We start from the raw sequence: 24,229 nt of genomic DNA on the forward strand, positions 1-24,229 counted from the left end.
CTGTGCGGTTGGTTTTCGAGCGCTTCCGAGAGCATGTCCAGGGCCAGATGGTTCGTCTTCAGTTGGACAACCGAACGGCCATGTAGTACATCCTGAAGCAAGGCGTCACGGTGTCAGCTCGCCGAGGAGACGTAGGACTTTCTCCTCTGGAGTGCGACCAGTGCGATTGCCAGGTACTCCCTGTTTATCTCCCAGGGCTGGAGAGCGTCGCGAGCAGGCGCTCTCTCGCCCGGATCCTGGCCCGCGACAGTGGATGCCTCGACCGGCAGATATTCAGAGTTATCTCCAAGTTGTACGGGTCGTTCCAGGTGGATCTGTTTGCGTCTGGCGGGACGAATCAGATACCCGTGTTCTGCTCTCGAATACCGGACCCGAGGGCGTTGGCTGCCGACGCCTTCCTGCTGGATTGGACGGGCAAAGTGCTCTGGGCGTTCGTGCCGTTACCACTCATTCCCCGGGTCCTCTCCCAGCTGTCCACCCAGCCAGCTCAGCTGCTTGTGCTACTGGCACCGCTTTGGCCGTCACAGAGCTGGTTTCCGGTAATTCTCAGGTTTCTGGCTCAGCCTCCTGTTCTATTACCTTTGCTACTGGACATTCTCACTCAGAACGGCGCGCCATACCCCAATCCAAGGATTTAGTGGGTGGCTTGGCCTCTGTCAGGTCTAGCCTCGTAGCACGCGGAATTCCTGCAGCAGTTGCAGACACAATTCTGGCTTCGAGGCGGGATTCGACAAACGTTCAGTATGAGGATAGGTGGTCCCGCTATGCGCACTGGTGTTCAGATAGGGGGATTGCAGATCCCTTTTCCGCGGATTTAGTCCGAGTATTGGAGTTTTTGCAAGCTCGTTTGGAAGAAGGCCTGGCGGCTTCGACCATTCGTGGCTACTCCACCACTATTTCCACCTTTCACACCCCTGTCGATGGTGCTCTTCTGGGGCAGCACCCTCTCGTACAGCGTTTTTTAGCTGGCGCGGATCGGGTTCGACCTGCTGTCAGGCGAACCAGCCCACCTTGGGATTTGTCAATCGTGCTCGATTTGCTGTCCGGTCCTACCTTCTCACGTCTATCGGCTATTTCCATTCAGTTGTTAACATGGAAGGCTGTATTTTTGTTGGCAGTAACATCTGGGCGTAGGGTTGGCGACTTACATGCTATGTCGTCCGACCCGACGCTGACTGTGTTCCACACAGATCGTGTCAGTATTCGCCTCCCGGATACTTACCACCCGAAGGTCGATCACGCTTTCCATGTGACAGCTCCTATCGAACTTCCTACTCTTACCCAGCCTTCCACATCGGGGACCTCTCCTACGAGCACTCACCCGTTGGATGTCCGAAAGACTCTCAAGGTCATCTCAAACGAACACAAGGGATCCGTACGGGTACCCATCTGTTCTGCTGTTACAGTGGAGGGAAGGCTGGGGTGCCGGCGAGCAAACAGACCCTGTCTCGCTGGCTTGTCTCAGTCATTTGTGCTTTTGCATCGGCACTACCCATTGAAGAGATATGCTCTGCCGCTATTTGGAGCCGGCCTAGCACTTTCATCCGGCACTAGCAGCTCGATACACATTCACGTAATCGTGCGAGCTTTGACCGTTCTGTTCTCTCCAGTGGACAGTGTCCTGCCACCCTGACCGAGTGAGTCTTGGTTATCTGGTTTAGTTGACGCTGCTGTTCAATATTGTGTTTTATTGATATGTCCGCTGCTGGGTGTATAACCTCCTTTCGATTCTCTACGGAGATTATGGTCGGTAGTGGGTGTTTTTTCCCCCCTACGGTGCTCTCTATAGACCATAAGGTAGGTGGGATTTGTTTACGTTCGCACTACGTGCGTTCTCATTATGCTAACCTGCGAGGTCGACTCTCAGTACCTTTCCTCCCTGTCGGTTACCCTCCCATCATGCCTCTCGCGGAAGCTCAAACCGGGACATGTGACAGGTGAGTGATTATGGCGTATGTTACATTATTCTTAGCGATCGCTATTTGTGTGTACTTTGACAGAATTCACTCCTCCCTGGCCTCCGGTCTTTGGGAGTCTGTGTTTATGCATATATGTACCCCAAGGACGATCTCTATGAAAAAGAATTAACCAAACCTGAAGAGGTTTTCAATTCTTTGAAGAGAGTCGTCCTTGGGGTAGGGCCTCCCGCCTTCCTGCAATTCTGTTCACTGATTTATTCAGCAGAAGGAATGATGATACGGGCCTAGGTGCTTACACAGTTGGCTGCGCATGCTCAACGGGAGGTAACTCCACGAGGTGGGGGCCGTATAATAAATAAAAAGATTTTTATTTATTGTACAATATTTTTATTAAAAAACATTGATACAACTGTCACAGGACATTTTCAGCGCAGAAAATGCATATATGTACCCCAAGGACGACTCTCTTCAAAGAATTGAAAACCTTTTCAGGTTTGGTTAAATTTTACCCATGTGGGGAATTAAACTCAGGTCTCGGCTTGACGCCCCTTGTTAGTCTGAATTTCAGAGTGTTCTAAAGATTATATAACAGTATCCGTAGTGTGTTGTATTGTGTAGCAGTTAACTTTCATGGTCAATGCAAACTGTTTTGCTTCCCAGTAATCAGATATCTGAAACCAAATGCTGCTGATGCATGTGGTCACTTGGTTCTGTCTACAGGCTATGGCCAGAGTGTGGAGAGATGGTCAGTCCAGGAAGGTGTACATTTACAGACTTCTCACCACAGTAAGTACTACAAGAAACTAGTTTTTGTTAATAGCAAAGCTAAAAGTTTATGGACATAATAATTGTGAGTTGGTTCATGTTCTCTAAATTGTTTTTAAAACCCTACATTATATTTAAGAATTTCTAATGGTATATTTGGAGTATCTGATGGTTTCTAATAATCTCTGGACTTCCATTCTATACGTACCATTTCATCACAGGAATTCAGTTTGAATGTAAATGATGAAATTTCTGTTTGTGTTACTGTCATCCCACATCACCGTAGGTTATTGATAGAATGGGGAGTACATGTTTCATAATCTGTATTACAAATGCAGCTCTGCTAACAGATGTTCCTGTAATGTTAGCTGTGTAACATGCCGTGTTACAGTGTAACGCCTGTATTCCAGGGCACTATCGAGGAAAAGGTGTACCAGCGCCAGATCAGCAAGCAAGGGCTTAGTGGTGCTGTAATGGATCTCAGACAGAAGAATGATGTTCAGTTTTCTGTAGAGGATCTCAAGGTAAAGCCTTCAAATAATCATGTCTTTTGTTTTGGAAATTTGACTTGGCAGTTCCCTAAAGTAATTCAGACACATATATGATATCCACATCTGTTAGACCCTAGTTAGAGAGTGTTGTAAGCTGGCTGACTCGCTGTCTGCTCCACCTAGGACCTGTTCACCCTCAGTGAGAGGACTGTGTGTGAAACTCACACTCTGCTGGACTGCCATTGTGGGGGGAAGGGACTGCTGCCACCTGAGACTGTCACCCACACCACAGAGATGCCACGGCTATGCCAGCTAGGAACTGCTGCCGTCAAATCTCACTCCAAGGTGAGACTGAGTTATTGAGAGATGTGTTAGTGAAGAGTGTTGTATGCCAAGTCAACAACATGACATCATAGCAAACAGGGATGAATATAATCTAAGTACCCAGTCCAGCAAAGAAAGTAAAGTCCATAGAAATATGTGTTCTGGCACTGCCTTAAATATACAGGATTCAGGAAGTATGTGTGTAAGAATCATATGTGATGCATGCACTGTGGAAATATCTTTCCAGAAGAACTTTTCAATGGATGAACTGCTTGACTGGCATCACCTCACTGGGGAGAATTCTGCCACCTTTGATCCCGTGAGTTATATATTCTTGGCTTAAATGACTGAGATTTATGTTTTATCATCATTATTTACATTTCATAGAATGTTTGTGTTTGTAAGTGTGTAAATTGTTGCAAGATTTGGTTCCTACCTTTTGAAGGTTGATAATGACACAGGAAAGTCATCAGATCATAAGAGATCCAACACACATTTAAACAGTATATTGAGAAACCTTGTTTATGTATATCTCAGTCAAGTCTTCAGGATCAGTAATGCCCCCTTGCGTACCTACATGTTGTTGTTCTCATTAGTGATTGTACTGAAAATGTAGTTTCTTCATTGACAAGATCTGAAGTATATGCAACCATTCACGTACTGGTATTAAATGTTTGTTGTATTGTTGCTTTCAGAGCTGGCATATATCTGGTGCTGAAGATGTAATTTCCTTTGTGTTCTGGAATGAGACCAAGACAGCTTCACTTTCATGATGTTGAGATTCTCAGACTAAGGCCTCTACATGTCAGTAGCAAGGACTGGTTTCACTTCATCATATCAGCATACTTCAACACCATCTGTCATTATCATAAACAAAGCATCTGATAAGTGTCTTCCCTGGCCAAGCCATTATTGTCTGTCTTGGTTGAGCGTGTGGCACCATAGCTGGGTGCCAGGATTTATTGTCTGTCTTGGCTTAGCATGTGACGTAATAGCTGGATGCCAGGCTTTTTTGTGTATCCAGGCTGAGCATTTGGCATACTTTGGATGCCAGGCCCTTGTTATGTATCCACGCTGAGCGTGTGGCATACTTTGGATGCCAGGCCCTTGTTGTGTATCCAGGCTGAGCGTGTGGCATACTTTGGATGCCAGGCCATTGTGTATCCAGGCTGAGCGTGTGGCATACTTTGGATGCCAGGCCCTTGTTGTGTATCCAGGCTGAGCGTGTGGCATACTTTGGATGCCAGGCCCTTGTTATGTATCCACGCTGAGCGTGTTGCATACTTTGGATGCCAGGCCCTTGTTGTGTATCTAGGCTGACCGCGTGACATACTTTGGATGCCAGGCCCTTGTTATGTATCCACGCTGAGTGTGTGACATACTTTGGATGCCAGGCCCTTGTTGTGTATCCACGCTGAGCGTGTGACATACTTTGGATGCCAGGCCCTTGTTGTGTATCCACGCTGAGCGTGTGGCATACTTTGGATGCCAGGCCATTGTGTATCCAGGCTGAGCATGTGGCACCCACTAGATGCCAGGCCCTTGTTATGTGTCCAGGCTGAGCATGTGGCATACTTTGGATGCCAGGCCCTTGTTGTGTATCCAGACTGAGCATGTGGCACCATAGCTGGATACCAGGCCCTTGTGTATTCAGGCTGTGCGTGTGACATACTTTGGATGCCAGGCCCTTGTTATGTATCCAGGCTGAGCATGTGGCATACTTTGGATGCCAGGCCCTTGTTATGTATCCAGGCTGAGCATGTGGCACCATAGCTGGATGCCAGGCCCTTGTTGTGTATCAAGACTGAGCATGTGGCACCATAGCTTGATGCCAGGCCCTTGTTATGTATCCAGGCTGAGCGTGTGACATACTTTGGATGCCAGGCCCTTGTTGTGTATCCAGGCTGAGCGTGTGACATACTTTGGATGCCAGGCCCTTGTTATGTATCCAGGCTGAGCATGTGGCATACTTTGGATGCCAGGCCCTTGTTGTGTATCCAGACTGAGCGTGTTGCACCATAGCTGGATGCCAGGTCCTTGTTGTGTATCCAGACTGAGCATGTGGCACCATAGCTGGATGCCAGGTCCTTGTTGTGTATCCAGGCTGAGCGTGTGGCACTATAGCTGGATGCCAGGCTTTATGTATATGGCTCATGGATAGTGAGATGTCACATCAATCATTGGTTTGTCTACGTCCAGTCTCCTGTATCTAGATTATTGCTCATGCAGTCATGTATCATGGACATTAAATGCAATTACAGACAAATCATTTTGAGTATCATAGAATAATGTACATTCTGTAAATAAATCAGGACCAAAACCTAGTTTTCTGTTGTAATGCTTGCAAACTTAAGGCCCCGGACAGCTGGCAGTCATTGTAGACAACTGCTACGTCAGACAGTGGGATGTAGCTGAAGATAAAGGTTACCACGATCTAATTCATCAACTCTAGTCACTCATTCAAACAACTGCAAGAGCTGCAATGCAACTGAACCCTATGGTGGTCACAGGATAGAAAAAGTCTCCAGTACTCCTGTCCTGTAGATCTCCATCTCCCTCATCACTAACTGAGCACAGAATCACTAAACAAGACAACTATTAGTTCACATTGATGTCATTTGAATCAGACTTAAATCCAGCCACAGTAGTGAAGGTGTCCAGGAATTAGCAACAGCAAGTAGCAGCAACAGTATGTTTGATGTATTCAGCCAAATCACAAAACTAAAAGGGTTTTATTTGTGTAACATCATATTTTAAGGAACATTATTTCTTTTAGAAACATAACACTGAAATAAATATATGTAAATAAATAAATTCTCGTTACATCCCAAGCAAATGACAAAACTTCAGTTGTCATTAGCTGTTTGGACACATTTGTGGTATGTTGAAAAGTTCTACATCATGTGTCCAGAATTCTGGGACTATACTGGAATAAATGTTCTTGTCCCCTATGAGATCATATTCCATGTCGAACAGATATAAAAATGGCTGAAGTTTGTGACTTTAGTTAATACTCAAGGTGATTCTGAAATACTTATGGCAACCTACTACCATATTAATAGTGGATTATCTACATGTACAAATGATGATCACGTATCACAGTATCTGTTTCCTGAGAAAATCTGGTAAATCGTGAATGAGGTGTGTTTAACAAATGGTGTCACGTGCCTCAATACACTGCAGAGTTGTGTCCCTTAGCTGGTCCAAGATACTTTGATAGTGTGTTGAAGCCCTGACCATGATTCAGGACCACAGAAATAGTGGGATTCGTCCATCCAGTTGATGTTAACAACCTGTGACTGTGAGTGGAAGCATTAAGCTGGTACACAACATAACCATAATACTGTTTCATGCAGTGAACCCCATCTCTCACTTTGGTATCACACATACACTGATCCATGTGTACATTACACAAACTGAGAAGTCTGGTATTTGTCGATATCTAACACCATAGCAAAGTATATCACAAGTGGTCCCAGATTTAGCTAGTACTGGCCCTGGGTGTCCCGTCTTGGGTCTTCCTGGTCATCAGCACTTGGCAGCAGAGATCATGTCAACCACTGCCTGCTCTGACTTGACAACGACCACTTGTAGCTGGGGTCCAGATGTTCGAAACAAGGTCATCACACTGTAGAACAGAAAACAGACAACTGAAGACACTGTATGACAATCTCATTTGAGCTGCTGTTACATTGTCTTGGGAAATGCTTGTAAGAAATGCTTATTTTTATATTTGAATTTCGGATCTCCATCTTAAAAAAAATCTACTCAAGGAGCTGTGTCATTCAATTAAACAGCTGAAACTTGCCCAATCCTTTTATAAAGTCATAAATGTTATGATGTGGGTCTAATTACAGGATGCTCTGTTGTGCTGTTCCTGATTCCCTCAATCACCACACACTTGATTAATTCTGTCAGTTATTTATCTGTTGAGATTTTATTCAGAAACCATGTATAGATCTTTCCATTCTTTTTCTTTGAAATAGGGGCGGTGGAGTAGTCTACTGGTTCAGGCATTCACTCGTCATGCCCAAGACCCGGGTTTGATTCCCCACATGGGCACAATGTGTGAAGCCCATTTCTGGTGTCGCTGTGATATTGCTGGAATACTGCTAAAAGCAGTGTAAAAACACTCATTCACTCACTCTTTGAAATAGATATAGTTTGACCATTAGTCTGTACTAGCTCCAAAGACAACTGACCTCTGGTAGTCCTGGCAGGCGATGTTATGACCGTTGATGGCCAGAATCCTGTCCCCGATACTCAGCTGACCACACTGGTGGGCGGGGCTGCCCAGCATCAGGTTCTTTACGTAGATCCCGGGGCACTTCAGCGGCGTGTACTGTAACACAAGGATACACTATTTCTTTCACACATTGACTGGGTTACCTTCTTAAGGTTATGCATGCTGTAGCTAGGGAAGAAATCATGCAATGAAAGTGCAATACTGAAAATGATATCCACAAGTTGGTTAAACATAAACTGGAATGCAGCCGTAACTTCCTTGTGGTTTGTCTCGATCAATATATTTGTTTAATTTTTTAGGATACCAATCCATTTCACAGCAGGGAACATCAGTAGTAGTCTCCATTCGTGTACCAGGGAGACTATATAAGAGTATCCCTGGTGTACCCTAGTGGGGAACAGGATTTGGATGTTTTGGTCCCACGTTTTATCCTCAGGTACACTAACCACCACAGCCATTTGTGAAACGATCAGTGAAGATCGGGTTAGAATTGTTCTTCAGCAACCTATGCTTGTCGTAAGAGGCGACTAACGGCGGTCGGGCTCGCTGACTTGGTTGACACACGCCATCGAATCTCAATTGCGTAGATCTATGCTCATGATGTTGATCACTGGATTGTCTGGTTCAGACACGATTACTTACAGACCGTCGCCATATAGCTGGAATATTGCTGAGTGCGGCGTTAAACAACAATGCAACCAACCAATTTGTCAGACAAAAACGTTAAACACGACTAATGCTCACGCTTACCAATAAAGATAATTTGAAATGACATCTTACCGAACAGTTTCAGAAATAGGAATCGTGTGAAATATTAAACAGTTGAGCATACACGTTTATTACAACAAAGGCATAAATCTAGTGGAAAGCTGTTGGTGTTAATGTTATCGGAACACTGCCCAATGCTGGGACCAGTTCAGCCTCTTGTCTGGACTACCTAAGTTGTTTAATGACACTCACCAGCCCATCTATCAGCCCCAGTCCCAGCTGGGAGGTGCCCCTATCCAGCTCCACCGTCACCACTTCCCCAGGGACGTCCTGGAGAAACACCTCGTCGTACGGAAGGGACCGTCGGTTCCTTGGGGCCAGGCTGTTATACTCTCCAGGGTAGTGTTGCATGGTACCTGGTAATTAGACAACCACTATTTGAATGCATGGCGTGTGTTCAGGTTTAACCAACCTAATTGTTATAATTTGCAGACGTTATTCCATTGAAGGACAATGTGATGGTCATTCAAGACTTGAGAGACCTGACACACAGGTCATTCATCCCAGAAGTCATTCTGAACAGCTGGAAACGACGGGCTTGGTATGTACTGGTACAACATGCGTCGTTATTAAGGTGTCCATCTATTTTCATAAAAATTCAGGTGACGTGAGTAGAGTAGGATAAGAACATAGAAACTGATCTGTGGAATATTACTTCTATATATCAGCTGTGCGTGGCTTAACATAGTTAAATACATCACACCAAACCGCCCACCCAGCATACTCACCAACAACATTATCAAACGCTTACATAAAAAACAACACTATTACAAACAACCTATCGGAACCTATATATCAGATGACTGTAACTAGCCAGGTACATCAGAACATTAGTTTGTGTGAATATCGAGGAATCATAAAGTCTTAAGATGGATTGTGAGGTACACTTGATACTACAAGATGGATTGTGAGGTACACTTGATACTACAAGATGGATTGTGAGGTACACTTGATACTACAAGATGGATTGTGAGGTACACTTGATACTACAAGATGGATTGTGAGGTACACTTGATACTACAAGATGGATTGTGAGGTACACTTGATACTACAAGATGGATTGTGAGGTACACTTGATACTACAAGATGGATTGTGAGGTACACTTGATACTACAAGATGGATTGTGAGGTACACTTGATACTACAAGATGGATTGTGAGGTACACTTGATACTACAAGATGAATGAGATACAATGGATTACGCATACGCTGTACGAAGCACAGTGGTTGACCTTGAGTGACTTTGATGCTAGTTGATGACACTGGTATTATTACCCGATCATTTAATCACAGGGTACTGTTGATATTATCTGTGATAGGGTATTATATGATCATAATATCTGCGATATTACTTTTCACTCAGCACTGCAATTATGGCCATCTATACTACATCAAACCAACAGCCTTCAGAGAAAGGAAGACAATGTAAAGATTAATGTAAGCTGGATGCACGGCAATAGAGCGGACTATTGAAGAGCGTTACACGAGGCAAGCAGTATATAAAAGCCTGACCCCCCACCATCCAGCAGTAGCGGCCTTGCACACACACCCTCACACGTAGCCTGTACCTAGATTACCTGTCTGAAGACTGATTAGCAAACATGGCTAACCCTTCATTCTGGAATGTAAGTAAAGCTTACGGTAAACAATGACAGTCCCACGGGTTGAAGGTAGGTTGTTCACAGGATACAGCTTACCTGACGGGAATACACTCGGAGATTCGAGAAGGGTTACAGACAACACGATGAGTAAAGAACCTTGTCATTATACTAGTCTACACTGGTAATTGTGACTGAACTTGATCCGAACTTTAACTCATCCAATATCAATATTAAATGCAACTAAAGGTTGAAGAACATTAATTAATATATTGAATACAAGACGACAGTATATAATATTCTACATAAAATTGGGACATGTTATGTTTAATCTATCAATAACTTTATTGATGAAGATATGCATGAAATGAACTATGGCCATTCACCTAAAGCCTTGGGTGCAGAGCTCCATACATACCGACTTTGGTTTGATCTTCTAGAGACAAGACTTTCAAGCTTGTGGCGGCGTTATTGTTGCGGGAATCAAATCGTTGTACGTCTACATACACATCTTCAGGTAACTTGGACACGTTATCATACCTGACAACACTAGTGCGTCCCACCCTCACGCTGGGGCCAGAAGATCGAGGGGATTTAAATATAGACTTCTGAGGAACAGTATTACGACTGTCTGTTGACGTGTCTTGAAGTAAGCTATCAGTAGACCGAGACTTCACCTTGTTATAAGGAGCTGTCGAAGTGTTGCTACTAATGTCACTGTCTCTAGATAAATCTAAAGGGGGAACACGGGATAATGTCTTCCGTTTAGGAAGGGGGAAATCGGTCGTTTTATTGTTGAATTGAACTCCATAGCCTCCGTTTGACCTTGACCTATCTGACGGTAAAGGAGGTCGTTCTTGTGACCTTGCCCTCCACTGCTGACCTTGGCTTCTGTTGGCTGTTGGGGATCTGACATTACTTGACGAGCGAGAAGGGCGTACTGGGGGCACACTGTCCACTCGATGGGGCTCATGTCTGTGGCTCCCTCTGGGAGAGTCAATATTAAAGAAAGTCTTGGAGTTTCCAGGTCCGGCTTCTGCTACTCTAGGAGTATTGCTCACACTTAAGCCACTGTCGCTGTCATCTGCCCAATAAAGAGAATGCAAAAAGGACAGTCCACAAAACGTGAAATTTTGTGTAGTGCATTATGGACTAAGCCAGACTAAATTCTCTAAATACTGTCATATGAATGGTATTAGATATTGCACTTTCAACTTCAGATCAATGAGTTATGCTACAATATGAACTAGCTCTTAAGCGAAGAAACACGATATACAGTGTTTCTTCGTCTCAGATGAAAAACTGTCAGTTGCATTTCTGGCACTTTTGTAGACTTCAGCCTGGTTTTAGACTATAATCTCTTACCATCCTCTGCGCCGTATACAGTCTGGAAGTGTTCAAGGTACTCCAGGAACCCTTCAGGAAACGTCTGTGTGAGATCCAATGGACATCCCTCTTTGGGAAGAGCGAACGCTGGATGGGAGGACAACTTTATTGGCAAATCTGGAATTCAACACCAACGTAAGTATCTTTCTGCTGACATACTAAACAGTTCACGAAACAGTTTCCACGAGAACTAATTTCGGACACTGACAAAACTTATCACTAACTGAAATAAGACAGTAGAACCCCGTACCTTCATCCCTGGGGTTGCTGATGCCACCTTCCGGGGGGAACCAGTGGGAGGGTGGAGCCTTCTTCATCCCCAGCTGGTAACCACGCAGCAGCTTCAGCAGCTGGGACTCGTTCAAGGAACTGAACTGGGTCCGGAAAGCTGGCCAGTCCATCTGGAATCATAGACAAACGTCCAGCCTTATCAGCAGTTCAATATAACTTGACTGTGATTATAGTATACGTCTGTTTCTGTGAAGGACCGTTGTGACCAGTTACTCACCCTGACAAGGATATTCTTGGACATGGCCAGAAGGTCGGCCGCAGCAGTGAGGGGCTGCGACACTTGGTGAAATTGTCTGTCCAGCTGTTTGCTGACTGACCACTCTTCAAGTCGGGACAGGTTGGCCTGGAGGCGGACCCCGAACGTCCAGTTGTAGTACTGGGCATCAGACTCTGTAGACAACACCAACAAGTACATCCACGCTGCTGCCATGAAAGATTTGCTATTGTAAACACTATACACTTCAGTCATTTGAAAAAAAGGCATTTAGTATAATCGTTATTAGGGGCGGTGGGATAGCCTAGTGGTTAAAGTGTTCGCTCGTCACGCCGAAGACCTGGGTTCGATTCCCTACGTGGGTACAGTGTGTGAAGCCCATTTCTGGTGTCCCTCGCCGTGATCTTGCTGGAATATTGCTAAAGGCGGCGTAAAACCATACTCACTCACTTACTCACTCACTATTTTCGCTATTCCAGATTATGGAATACCGTCTTCTCTGAAGTGACTTAACTTACCTGTAGTGATAAGCCTATTGAACAAGGATGTGCTAAGGAAGAACAAGAGATACGTCATAAGCTGTTTCATGACGTCATTGTGTAGTTTGACGTCTGATGCTATGTTTCGGGTTGTCTGCAGCACACTGAGGACGTGGCCGATGCCGTCCTTCTCCCATGTCTCACTGCCGGAAAAGGGGTTACTGTCCATCACCTTCCCAACCACGTGGTACAGAATCTGGGGTAGATGCAACAATCCGTCAGGCGTATATACATACTTACAGAATATAACAGCGTGTGTGAGAGAGATATTGTATTTTTGTATTACACCTATGGCATTACACCTATGCCAGTTGTGTCAAGTATATATATCAAGTAAGGAATCATGGCAGTAAACAAAAGTCTGACCCTTCAGTTGACCGGCCAGGTGACAGTCCGCAAGATCAGTCAGACAAGCTATATTTATACTCCTCACCCAGTGCGATCAAACACACCCCTTTTCGGCCGTATCGTATCTGTTACTGGGTGCCTCAGGCTACTAAGAAAAGGTCTGGGTGCCTGGGTGTCTGTACCTTTGTCACACAGTACACTGTTTGTTGGAAGCTGAAGCTCACGACGTCCTCTAACCCGGTGGCCAGTTCCTGGAGTCCTGCGTTCAAATCGTCTTCAGGGTCTGGGTTGGCGCTGTGCATGTGAAGTTCGTGGAGTACGTGCACATACAGTTGCATCGTGTTTGACATCCAGAAGATAAGAAGCTTCAGTGGATCATAGTCAGTCTTTGGGGAACTATAATCAAACACAGAGCTGGAACACACAACATGCATAGTAGATAAAGTCAAAGTCTCTTCAAGGAGAACATAAGTAGTAAGATATACTTGGAAAAAGGTTACATGACAATCAGGGAAAAAACGAAACATCTTGTACGTGAATGATGGCTTACCTTTCATAACGCTGCGACGACAATATTTTAGCCAAATCCTGAAACATGAATAAGAGGATAACATGTTTTAGAATATGACAACATTTGAAACCAGGCTAACAAAGCATTACCTGGTCGCCATAACAGTAACCTATTCCGTTATTTTAAGAAGAGTTTACTAACGTCAAGCGTAACATTTTAGTCAAACAGTTATAAACAAAGCAAACGTCACTATATACATATAACGTTGGTTCCTTTCGACAAAAAGAAATACTGGAATCAACATCCGTTTGACCTTCTCTGCTCTGCCTGCAGGAAGCTATATCGAGACTACATCTTCAGTTCAGTTCCCATGTCTAGAAGGACAGCACGCGCCACAGCAGGTTAAATACTATCTCAGGTAACACCCAGCACATCTAGAAGTTCGACAATACTTACGGCAACTTTTTCCCTGACACAGAACAACACTCTCCTCTGAAGGTTTCTCAGGTGATGCCTGGTGAACTTCCGGTGGGCGTGGTCGAGACAGGCTACAAGCATGACAGCTGGTGTGAGAGGGTGGTCCCGTCTGCTGCAGCTGTGGACTTCCAGGATGGCCTTCACTAGGTCCTCCTCCCTCTCCTTGCAGTAGGCAAACGTTATCTGGTGACCCTCGCTGGCGGATGCACCCCCTTCACCTGCGTCAAACGACGCTGAGAAATCTCCTGACGTACCCAGACTCGAGTTGAGGAAATCATTGAGGGGAAGTCGATCTCTGGATGACATTAGCCGAGTCGAGTCATGGTGAGTCGATGATGAGTTGAACCATGACAGACTCTCGGGTATGTCGTATCCTCCCGATGGATCTTTGTATAGGAACATATAATGCCTGCCTATAGTGATGACGTCTCCAGCATAGATGTGCGCCATGTCACTTATTGGGTGTCCATTTACTGCAACCAGAGCTCCTTCGAACACTTCCATTTCTATATAGAAGCAGTACCTATTGTCCGCATGTACCGACCCTTTTCCTTTAGTATTCCTCAGAGTCAAAACACAATGTAACGGGAGTATATCAGGTCCTCCCAGTCCAATCTCGGAAGAATAAGGATGACCACGAAACTTGCCTACCTTGGTACATTTGGACTTGAGCTGATACTGCACCTGGTCCCGGAGTGTGTCGTAGCCTCGCAGCGTCAGGAGGTAGGGGTTCTGGGTGGAGCTTATATCCGAGCTGGTGGTGCCACTGTCGTCAGACATTGTCTCCCTTTGAATAGACTTGACGTCATGACTATGAATCTTGAACTGGGAGGTCTCCATGTTCCAGGACGCAGACAAGGGAATAGCCCCTGGGGCAACCTTGGCCATCATTATCTTTCTGGCATTGTCATTCAACCCTAGCGTATCGTCCGATGAATGTTCTCTTACAACTTCCGCCCTCTTATGAAGTTCGTAGCGTCTGGAGAAACCATTGCTAGGCTTCCAGTAGGATTGGAGTTCCAAAGGTTTATCCGAGTCGTCAAGAACACGCCTACACACTGTTCGCCACTTGTTGTTGGGCCTCTGAGAATACGAGAGGGCTGCCGTCTCCACCAGCCCTATGACTTCACACAGTACGTACTCCACGTAATGCCCGGGGGGCTGGCCGTAGCGCTCCAGGGCCTGCTTCACGAGCTCCTGGGAGGTGGAACGGGTGGAGGCGAGGACGCTCTTATACTCGGCCCCAGGAAGAACCGACTCACCAAATATCTTGAGGACACCAGGAAGCCTGTCGTCAATGGAGAGTTCCGAGGACAGTTCGGCATCGTCCTCTGTGAGGTCCTTGACGCTGTAGGACCTGCTGAGACTCCTTGTCTTCTTGGCCTTGGGGTGCCCTGGACCGAGCGGGGGTTCCCGGGGGGACAGGCTGGAGGTTTGTTGAATCTCTGCGTGGCGCGGGCTAAGGATCTTGCCCGGTTTAGAGGTCAACATCGTGCTGAAGGAGCAGAAGGCTACGCCCTTGCCTGAAACCAAAGGCGTTAATCATGAAGTAAAAAATTTTTATATTTTGGAATATATTATTTCGTCAACTTAGTTTTCTTCTGGCGTGCAATATATTGCTGGTTAACATTCGTAAAAGGCTGCATACAATATACATCCCCACAGACGGTGGTAATCAGTGTCAGATACTGAGGAAATTAAATCTTTTTTTCTTCCCCATGAAGCGAAGCAGCTTGTAGGAGTCAACGCGAGATCCACCTTATGGATATCACTGGTGTTGCTGCCGGTGAACTGACATTTGCCGTAGCTCAGAGCTTCCAACTGACACACAGAAGATGATAAAATACAGACATGTGCTGTTGTGAGTTGACTGTCGTCGGACGTATTTATCTCCTGGGAGGCACTCAGCCATGTACTTCATCAGTTACACGTTGACACAGGTGTTATATGGCAAGTTTTACGACGAAATAATAACTTCGTCATTTCGGCAGTACAAATGAAGGTTGATCTACAGATCACTGGAGCTCCCTATCGGTGTGTTGAACAATTTCGAACCAATCTCTTTTGCTCATAAATGCTTCACGTTAATGGGAACATGACTAGATTTGTTAATATCCTCAAGGACAAAGCTTACTGTTATACCTGATATGGATTGTCGCTAAAGGTTTAAGGTTAAACATTTACTTCCCAAGCAAAGGACAGGGCGCGAGTTGTCACTACCTATCACAAGTGATGATAAGATAACATGAATTCATAATTATCTATGTGCGCGTGTATGTTGGGTAACCCTGTACAGACCATACCGTCATCGTAATGGCGGATATACACTAGTAAGATAATATATATTTGGATGGATGGATGGATAGATGTAGGTGGGTGGGTGGGTGGGTGGGTGAATAGGTAGGTAGGTAGGTAGGAGGGGTGGGTGGGTAGGTAGAGGGTGGGTGGGTGGGTGGGTCGGTAGGTATGTATGTATGTAGGAAGGTAGGTATACATACACACATACTTACTGTAACGGTTGCAAACTATGCTGACTGCTGGCTCTCAACTGACTGTGGTCACATACGAGACTTAAGGCATTTTCAGACAGAACAGTTATCTTCATTTACATATATATACGATATACTTATACAAATATAGCAGTTTGTTTTATTTGTTATCAGCCACAACAAAAGTACAGAATGTCATGGTCGATTGTTATTGTTCTGTGTGCTAATATGAGGAAGAGGCCCAAGACGGCGCCTCAAGGCTTAAGCGTTGACTTTACGTGCCCGAGTCCAGGTTCGACTCCCCACCTGGGCACCATGGTTGAGGCTGTATCACGCCGTTATATAACATATCTCTAATTATTCCATCTATCATTGACAATAAACAAATCGTTTTAACGAGTGTTTCAATAGAATGCTGTGAAATTTGCGCGCTAACACATTACTGTATAAACACTTTAATCCATCACTTGTATGTATAAATCTACTCCAACATATCGTGAACAGCATTATGTTCTCGAGACACCCCGTTAACATTAAGTCGGCGATAGCCTGTGTTACTAAGTACAGGACAATATCATTCTGATTGGTAAACCCCTATATATCGGCTTACGTGCAGATTAAAGCCATATGTGAGAACTTCCCGATTGTGTAAGCTCCAGATTCGATACGGTAGAGGTTGTGCAGTGGGGGCTAGGGCTTGGGGGGTTTTCACGGGCTGTTAACCTCTACAAGCATATGCTTAGTCCAAGGTATTAGCCAGTTACATTGCACAGACTCCTGTTTGACACTGTGTTGGTGACTGGGCGGGTCAGAGCTTGGATTACCAGCACACCGATCAACAAGGCGATGTGAGGAACATCGATACATAATAATCATTGCCTTAACTTCGAAGCATTTCTGATAAAGTAAAACGCAAGAAGAAGCTGTCATCCATAACATTTGTGTTTTACTTGAACACCAACTTCTAAATGCCTCTCAGGAACCTCTTCGAAGCATTTGCATGGGGAATTTAGTTCAAATACTATAATACGGATGACAATCAGCGTGTATGGTGAATACATGAAGGGTAAATATGCGAGCGATTGCGTGTGCGATTGCATGTGTGTGTGCGCAAAAATGGGATGGGAGTATTACAATGAGATTTCTCCTGTATTTTCATTTATTTTGTTTATGGAAAAACGTCTCCAGTGTCGAGTTAACTATATCTTTTCCCCCGACGCCATTATCAACTTCAAGTTAAAGAATCTAACAGCAACATCACATCTATGAATAGGTAAAAAGAGAAACGTTTGGAATTGAATGAGCAAACCTTTCACACGAACCAGTTTCGTGTACACTGACGCCGAACGCGCGTGTAAATAGGACCCGTTGATGATGAACGCTGCGAGCTAGGAGGGTGATTTGAATTTTTCACTGAGCCCTCGCGTACATCTACCACGTGCACTACCCCATGTCTCTTCCGAGTCTGCAACCTCCCCCAACTCCCCTCAGAGCTCCTCCCGTCTATGACACATGGGCCCCTCCTCTGTCTCAACAAGTCGACCTCCTGCCGCCATGTCAAGCGACGTTGCGGTGATGGACGATGTTGACATGGGGATTTCTCTATTTTTCCCCTCACGTAAACCCCACAAACGACGACATAAGGTTGCGTTAGTAAAAGACGGGGGTAATCGCCTTGATTTCTTCCACAAACTACAAACAGCTACCGTACATTTCCAATTAAACTTCAGACGGCAGTCACGGTAGCCATGGTGTTCATCAGTGTTCATGAATTCTTTGGGCGGCATTTTTTTTATTTTTTTTTTAGAAGTTGGAAGTAGATAGAACAAGTATATATGGATGACAACTTCTTTTATTATAGAGCACGACGTTTCGATACAGGTTCTTGTATCGTTTTCAAGTGAGAATGGTACAGGGAGAAAACAGGTGATATATATACAACAAGACTAATTAACAAGGCAAGGCGGAATAACAATGTGATGATAGTGAATAAAGGGTAGCAGAGGACAACAGGGATACACATAGAAGCCAGTAGAAGCCAGTAATGTTTCTACAAGAGGCTATGGTTGATTGATGAGCTCATCGTATGCAGTGGGGATGAAGTAGCCTTGATCTCTAGTAATCAGTGGTCGGTATCGTTTGATGTTAATTCCTTCAGTTATCTAAGTGTTCATGAACTTGAGGTTTTACACCATCTTCTACACCACATAACGTGCAAGGAAGTTACGATAAAGATTGATTTCTGTTTAAACGAGTCCATCTCAAGTTAACTGCAGAATAAGTATAGCAATATATAATATCATACCTGTCACACCTTCTTTTTCATGTTTTAGATGTAGACAATGATATAAACATCCATAGCATTATCTTTTAGTCAGGACACTCGTTAACAAATATAGTGGACAGGGCATATGCTTTATAGTGTGGACACTCGCCAAACAAAGGTAACACGAATATGCTGCAGTATCCTAGCTACTATAGACTAATGCTTAGTCTCTGAATATATATAATTTTGATAGTAACAAACAAGCCCATTTAAAATGAAAAGGAGCCCCAGGGAGACCAGAGATTCAGAACCTGAGGAAATCTAGACTTGCTTTATTTAGGGCTTTAGCACTGCAGAGAGAGCTTGGCAGTGGGGAAAAGAATGTGGTTCAGGGACTGTGAGACAGACTACCTCTACTATGGACACTCGTGAAAACAAATGCATTTCCCTCCTCTACCATTAATGAGCTGATCATTCGTATCTAGCCTGTAATGTTATTGTATTTGCTCAACACCGATGATATCGATCACTGCATAATACAATGTGCATGCATTTAAACACGAAAACACGTTGAGCTTTTACGGTAATTGAAACCACTCTCTCTCTCTCTCGACTTTACTCAATGTTTTTTTCTCGTTACATTGTCAACTAGAACCTAGATATTGCTTTGAGGAAAACCTCGCAAAAAAACAACATCCTTACCGGAGAACTATATTTAGTTGCACAGCATAGTGAACAGGCGGAGTCACGTGACCTATATTTTTCTTCAAGACTTTGTAAATTAATCTGACCTTAGCTTTCCTCATGATACTTCAACAGCTGGCCGTGTTGACGGCAGGAAGCTGCACGACACATGGGTTAAACAAATTGGTTTTCTCCCAATTATGAGAGTTAAATTAAAAAAACTATCAACTTATTTCCTTGAAGAAGACGACATGCAGTGTATGGCGAGAGAGTCATGGTTCCTTACAGTGTCGAAGTCTGCACCCAGACTATGTTCTACGTAGTACTCTAACCATTGTCTCCAACAGAACGAATCCAAGCTATGTAACGCTGCTGTTGTCTCGAGGTGAGGCAGGATTCCAACTTAACTTCGAATAAAGAAATCCCAGGCCAAATTATTCTTCTACACGGACATGTCCACTGTTAACAGCACGTTACTCATTACTCAGTAATGAACTCACTACGTCAGTGTGTATTATATTTACACTAACTATATTGTTCAAAAAGTCCGACATGAATATACACAACTTACTGTATGCTTTATACTCAACTGTACTTCACTGGGTGAATTGGTTCCTCATAACAGATATATGATTCGTTTTACAGAGAGGACACTTTCTGAGCCAACAAGCATACATACCAAAGAAAGGCATCCTGTTCTGCTTTAAATATGCTTTAGATATTTTATCGCTAGGGTAGTAGTTATTATTCTAATTCAAATGTGCCTTCAGCATGATGTATATAATACTATTTCACTAAACAGTTGAACTGACAGAGTTCAACCTCACACTGTGTCCTCATATATACGGAACCAGTAGCCACCCACCAGATCTAGACAGCTTGCAGGGAACATGTGGATGCGCACGTTTTAAATATTGTATGACTTTTTTGTTGTTATTAAATTCTTATATTTATAATAATGTGAGAAAATGTACAACTCTCATTGGCAAGTACACTTTATAAAATGTATAAACGAAAACAACGATGTAATTCATGAACATGTATTTAGCTATATATATTTCCACGTATAATACTGTTTTCTACAGTATACGGCCAGTATCCTCGGCAGGTTTTCTGTATTTATTGTCTCACAGGTCTTATGGCTGGATGTTGCTTGGAAATTTGAAATCTTTTTGTTTTGTTTATCAAAACGTTGTTTTTTATCATATCAACTTCGTTTTCACTAAACACGATGTTTCGGGGTCAATTCTTACTTCTTCTTCTTCTATCCAGGTTTTGCATAAACACAGCTTACATGACGTGTGACGTATAAATATACTATTTCCCTCTTTCTCTCGTAAAACTCTGAAGTAACATTACCTTGAATAGATGTCACAAACGATACACATATACAACACATCTAGTGCTGTCTAGCCTTTGAATGGCAGTTAGAAGTGATACACGAAAGCGTGAGAATATATGGATGTCCTATTTTCTCAATTTGAGGAACACAACGTTTCAAGTAGTCTGTCTCATAGTCCCTGAACCACATTATTTCCCCTACTGCCTAGGCCCCTGCAGTGCTAATGCTCTAAATGAAGCAAGTCTAGACTCCCCAGCTTCTGAATTTGCCAACTGACTGGGGCTCCTTTTCAATTTAAATGGGTTTATTTGCTACTATCAAAATTATACATATTCAGAGACCAAGCGTTAGTCTACGTTTAAGGGTTTATGCTCAGGTCAAGGAGTAAGGACATACTTTGTTCTGTTTCATATGAATTGGTAAAAGCTTAATCCCTTACAACAGCGCCCACTAAACGCGTATGTATTTATATTTGCGCATGTACGTGCTTTCCTGCTCAGTACAGGAATAATTACCCAGAGGTCTACACGTGTTGTGAATGTACACACATATGTCGCACGTGTAATGGACCCTGAATGTGAATTGTGTACAAGTTACACCGTCATGTCTTAAGCTACCAAAGACGGCATGTTCAAGTGTAATTGTCAAATGTCGGGTTCGAGCGAGGTGTGTTTTCTGTGTTGAGTACGATGTTTGCCGGTCAATCGACACACAGCATTCAACACACGTTCAGTCACTGGTTCAAAAGTGGAAATAAGTTGCATAAATCTGAAAGCTGTCCTTGACCTTTGACCTAAAATATATGCATAATTTTTCTTAAACTTTCTGAGTTCTACAATAAGTAGACGAAGTTTATCTGAAACTGGACTGTCGAATGTCCCGTTTACAGACATTGGGTGAAGAGTGACATTTGCAAAAGGACAACTCGGGGACGTGTTTCAAGCCTTCCGGAATCTTGTGAATTACAAAACATACTTGCATTCATTTCCCGTTGCGTGTAGAAAATACGTTCACGGGCAAAACACCAAGTCTTTCTTTATACATGAACTCGTGTACAAACAGCTGTGAAAAGGTATGCACCTCGAGCAGTAATGCATGAAGCGTGTTGCTGTAGTCGTTGACTTCCATCTTTCTGTATCCTTCTCTTTACTGCACACTGACATCCTGTAGCAAGGCGGTGTATTTCACCCCGGCATGTTGAATAAACGTAAACCTATCGATCTACACACCCGTTCTATTACACGATCATAAATGAGGCCATAAAAGCATAAATAACAACTATCGATTGAAAATCGAGTTGTCAGTTACCTTTGACAATATAACAAAAAAACGCACCCTTACCTGGCAACGGGTATAAATCACTTGGTCTCTTGGCATCCAGACATGGGAAATACTATACTGTTCACTGTGTTCATGAGCACATTTTGACAGAACTCAGGGATTACTCGTTCAAGAGTGAAGAATAAGCCTGGTATCCAACTGTTTCCTTTTGTATTGTCGACACAGTAAACGGATACAATTGGTTCCATTAACTTGTGTTCAAAAGTACGTTTTTAACTTTTAACATTTTATAAATTCATCAAATAAGATTTGATAACTGTTGAACCCAAGTGTTGACGTATTTTGGAAGTAGTATTACAGATATAAATGGGAATTAATCATCCTTGGCATTGATCGTCACGCTTTTCAGCTTTAAAGTGTTTGGTAGAAACCCACCGCGCAAATAACCATTCTCGACTGAATACAGCTTCGGCCCTAACTGTAGGTGTCCATTTGTTCAGTCACACCTGCCGTGTGAGAAAACACACTCTACATACACTTACCTGTAAGATCAAAGAAAAGGAGACAAACGCCGATTTACAGGTAGACAGGCGAGGATTCCAGGTAAACTACGCACTCGCTCAGTATTTTGAGCGACCTGTCCCAATAAATGCACTCATCCTTTAAAAATGTGAAAAAGGTAGTCCCATCATTCCACGGGTTGTCCTCAATGGATATCGGTTAATGAAAAACTTGGTTTCCATGGCAATGGACAACGCGAGCAGGTAGAGCAGTACTCCATGTTAAGTTTCTACCAACTAACATCAAGCCATTTTCTTAGAGGAGACCATTTGCTGCAATTTTCTTCCCAGTCAGAGAACTTACTCTGTGCTCGCCACTGGCTGTTGTCAGGCCAGACCTGACTGCTCTAACACTAGGAGTTAGCCGATTACGATGGGCTAAGCCTAAGGAAAACCCTCATTCCCGTCATTATTCGGTCTCAATTAATCCCTCTAAAACCGCACTAACGCTGAGAGGACTGGTCCCGGGCTTTGCATGTAAATATCGCTGTGGAGACGCGTGGAAGCCATTCAACTTTAATTATAAATCCATCTTTTCTCCCTCACCAGGGCGGCGGTGATGCATGTGTCTCGAAATTGACACACGGGGTGTAAGTCATTACACGGAACATGCGGAACAGGGAAATGAGTTACCCTTGAGGTGTGGTGGGGGCAGTGGGAGGGGGGTTGCGGGTTGGAGGGAGAGATAAGGGGATTTGTGAATGTTCCAGTTTTCATTTAATTTTAGCTTAACAATTTAAATCCAATTGCTTTATCAATGATGAATTAATTACAAAGGCGTGAGTGCTTGCTTTATATACAGCATGTAGGCCAACTCCTTTAGGCAATATAATAACAGTGATGGTGACATCTTCAGGGTGTTATCGGTGGTGGTGGCAGCAGTAGTGGTGGAAGTAAGAGGTTGTACTAGTAGTAGTAGTAGTAGTAGTAGTAGTAGTAGTAGTAGTAGTAGTAGTAGTAGTAGTGTCTAACGGGATCGTGGTCAGGGTCGCTGACTTGGTGGACACAAGTCATCCTATCTCAATTGGGTAGATCGATGCTCATAATTTTGGGTACTGGATCGTCTTGTCCAGACTCGATTATTAACAGATCGCCGCCATATAACTGGAATATTGCTACAATCGGCGTTAAACAGCAAACAATCAAAATAAGTAGTTGTAGTAGTAGTAGCAGTAGTAGTAGCAGTAGTCTGTCTCACAGTCCCTGAACCACATTATTTTCCCCACTGCCAAGCCCTCTCTGCAGTGCTAAAGCCCCAAATAAAGCAAGTCTAGATTCCCTCAGGTTCTGAATCTCTGGTCTCCCTAGGGCTCCTTTTAAATATAAATGGGCTTGTTTGTTACTATCAAAATTATATATATTCAGAGACTAAGCCTTAGTCTATAGTAGCAGCAGCAGCTGTAGTAGCCTGTAGTAGTCCGCATAAACGTATGATGTGAAACTCGTTAAAACTGGGACAGGAACGTAAAAAATATATGTCACCGAAAACAGCTTCATCGAATAGTTCATTGACATCATTCTAGTACAGTCACCCATCTGAAGCTCGCCGAAGTGAGTTTGGTATCAATATAAGACAGATCCCAGCTTCCTCTTTCTCATATAACATCCATGACTGGTGGAGTCATTTATACTTTCATGTTTGATTAAGACAATACAAATTTAGAGCCTTGAGGTTTGATGATTTGAAGTATGAAAACTCCATAAGATTATTACCATCCAGAAAATAACTG

General features: G+C 43.7%; 2 protein-coding genes across 6 annotated transcripts in view; one reads left to right on the forward strand and one right to left on the reverse strand.

The window, feature by feature from the left end:
- LOC124288883 (DNA repair and recombination protein RAD54B-like) overlaps window positions 1–5,819 on the forward strand; it is a 49,095-nt gene extending 43,276 nt beyond the window's left edge. For all 3 annotated transcript variants that reach the window (XM_046725464.1, XM_046725463.1, XM_046725462.1), the window contains exons 23-27: window positions 2,640–2,705; window positions 3,095–3,208; window positions 3,359–3,520; window positions 3,747–3,818; window positions 4,195–5,819. In XM_046725464.1, the coding sequence (XP_046581420.1) occupies window positions 2,640–2,705; window positions 3,095–3,208; window positions 3,359–3,520; window positions 3,747–3,818; window positions 4,195–4,272 (492 nt within the window). In that variant the 3' untranslated portion in view covers window positions 4,273–5,819. The remainder of the gene's footprint in view (window positions 1–2,639; window positions 2,706–3,094; window positions 3,209–3,358; window positions 3,521–3,746; window positions 3,819–4,194) is intronic.
- Window positions 5,820–6,214: 395 nt separating this feature from the next.
- Window positions 6,215–23,005, reverse strand: LOC124288882 (ras-associating and dilute domain-containing protein-like). 3 transcript variants are annotated; one of them, XM_046725459.1, is made up of 12 exons: window positions 16,376–16,411; window positions 13,857–15,400; window positions 13,440–13,477; window positions 13,072–13,303; window positions 12,521–12,737; window positions 12,006–12,178; window positions 11,748–11,898; window positions 11,477–11,614; window positions 10,530–11,195; window positions 8,706–8,869; window positions 7,702–7,841; window positions 6,215–7,127 (listed from the first exon to the last, which is right to left on the reverse strand). In XM_046725459.1, exons 2-12 carry the CDS (start codon window positions 15,366–15,368, stop codon window positions 7,028–7,030), a joined length of 3,531 nt encoding a protein of 1,176 aa, XP_046581415.1. In that variant the 5' UTR covers window positions 15,369–15,400; window positions 16,376–16,411; the 3' UTR covers window positions 6,215–7,027. The 3 variants fall into 3 exon arrangements, with proteins under 3 accessions (XP_046581415.1, XP_046581417.1, XP_046581416.1); XM_046725461.1 differs by lacking the exons at window positions 6,215–7,127; window positions 7,702–7,841; window positions 8,706–8,869; window positions 16,376–16,411 and adding exons at window positions 9,413–10,131; window positions 22,482–23,005 and having other exon boundaries at window positions 10,498–11,195; XM_046725460.1 differs by lacking the exons at window positions 6,215–7,127; window positions 7,702–7,841; window positions 8,706–8,869; window positions 16,376–16,411 and adding an exon at window positions 22,482–23,005 and having other exon boundaries at window positions 9,413–11,195.
- Window positions 23,006–24,229: the final 1,224 nt, after the last annotated feature.

Source organism: Haliotis rubra, unplaced genomic scaffold (assembly GCF_003918875.1).
Source record: "Haliotis rubra isolate DU_JTF1 unplaced genomic scaffold, ASM391887v1 Scf428, whole genome shotgun sequence".
NCBI classification, from domain to species: Eukaryota; Metazoa; Mollusca; class Gastropoda; order Lepetellida; family Haliotidae; genus Haliotis; species Haliotis rubra.

Coding starts and splice junctions, on each gene's coding strand:
- LOC124288882 (XM_046725459.1), bottom strand. CDS start 15,368: ATGTTGACCTCTAAACCGGGCAAGATCCTTAGCCCGCGCCACGCAGAG. Junction 12,179..12,520: donor CAATAGGCTTATCACTACAG/GTAAGTTAAGTC, acceptor TGTTGTCTACAG/AGTCTGATGCCCAGTACTAC. Junction 7,842..8,705: donor TGGGGCTGATAGATGGGCTG/GTGAGTGTCATT, acceptor CTTGTGTTACAG/TACACGCCGCTGAAGTGCCC.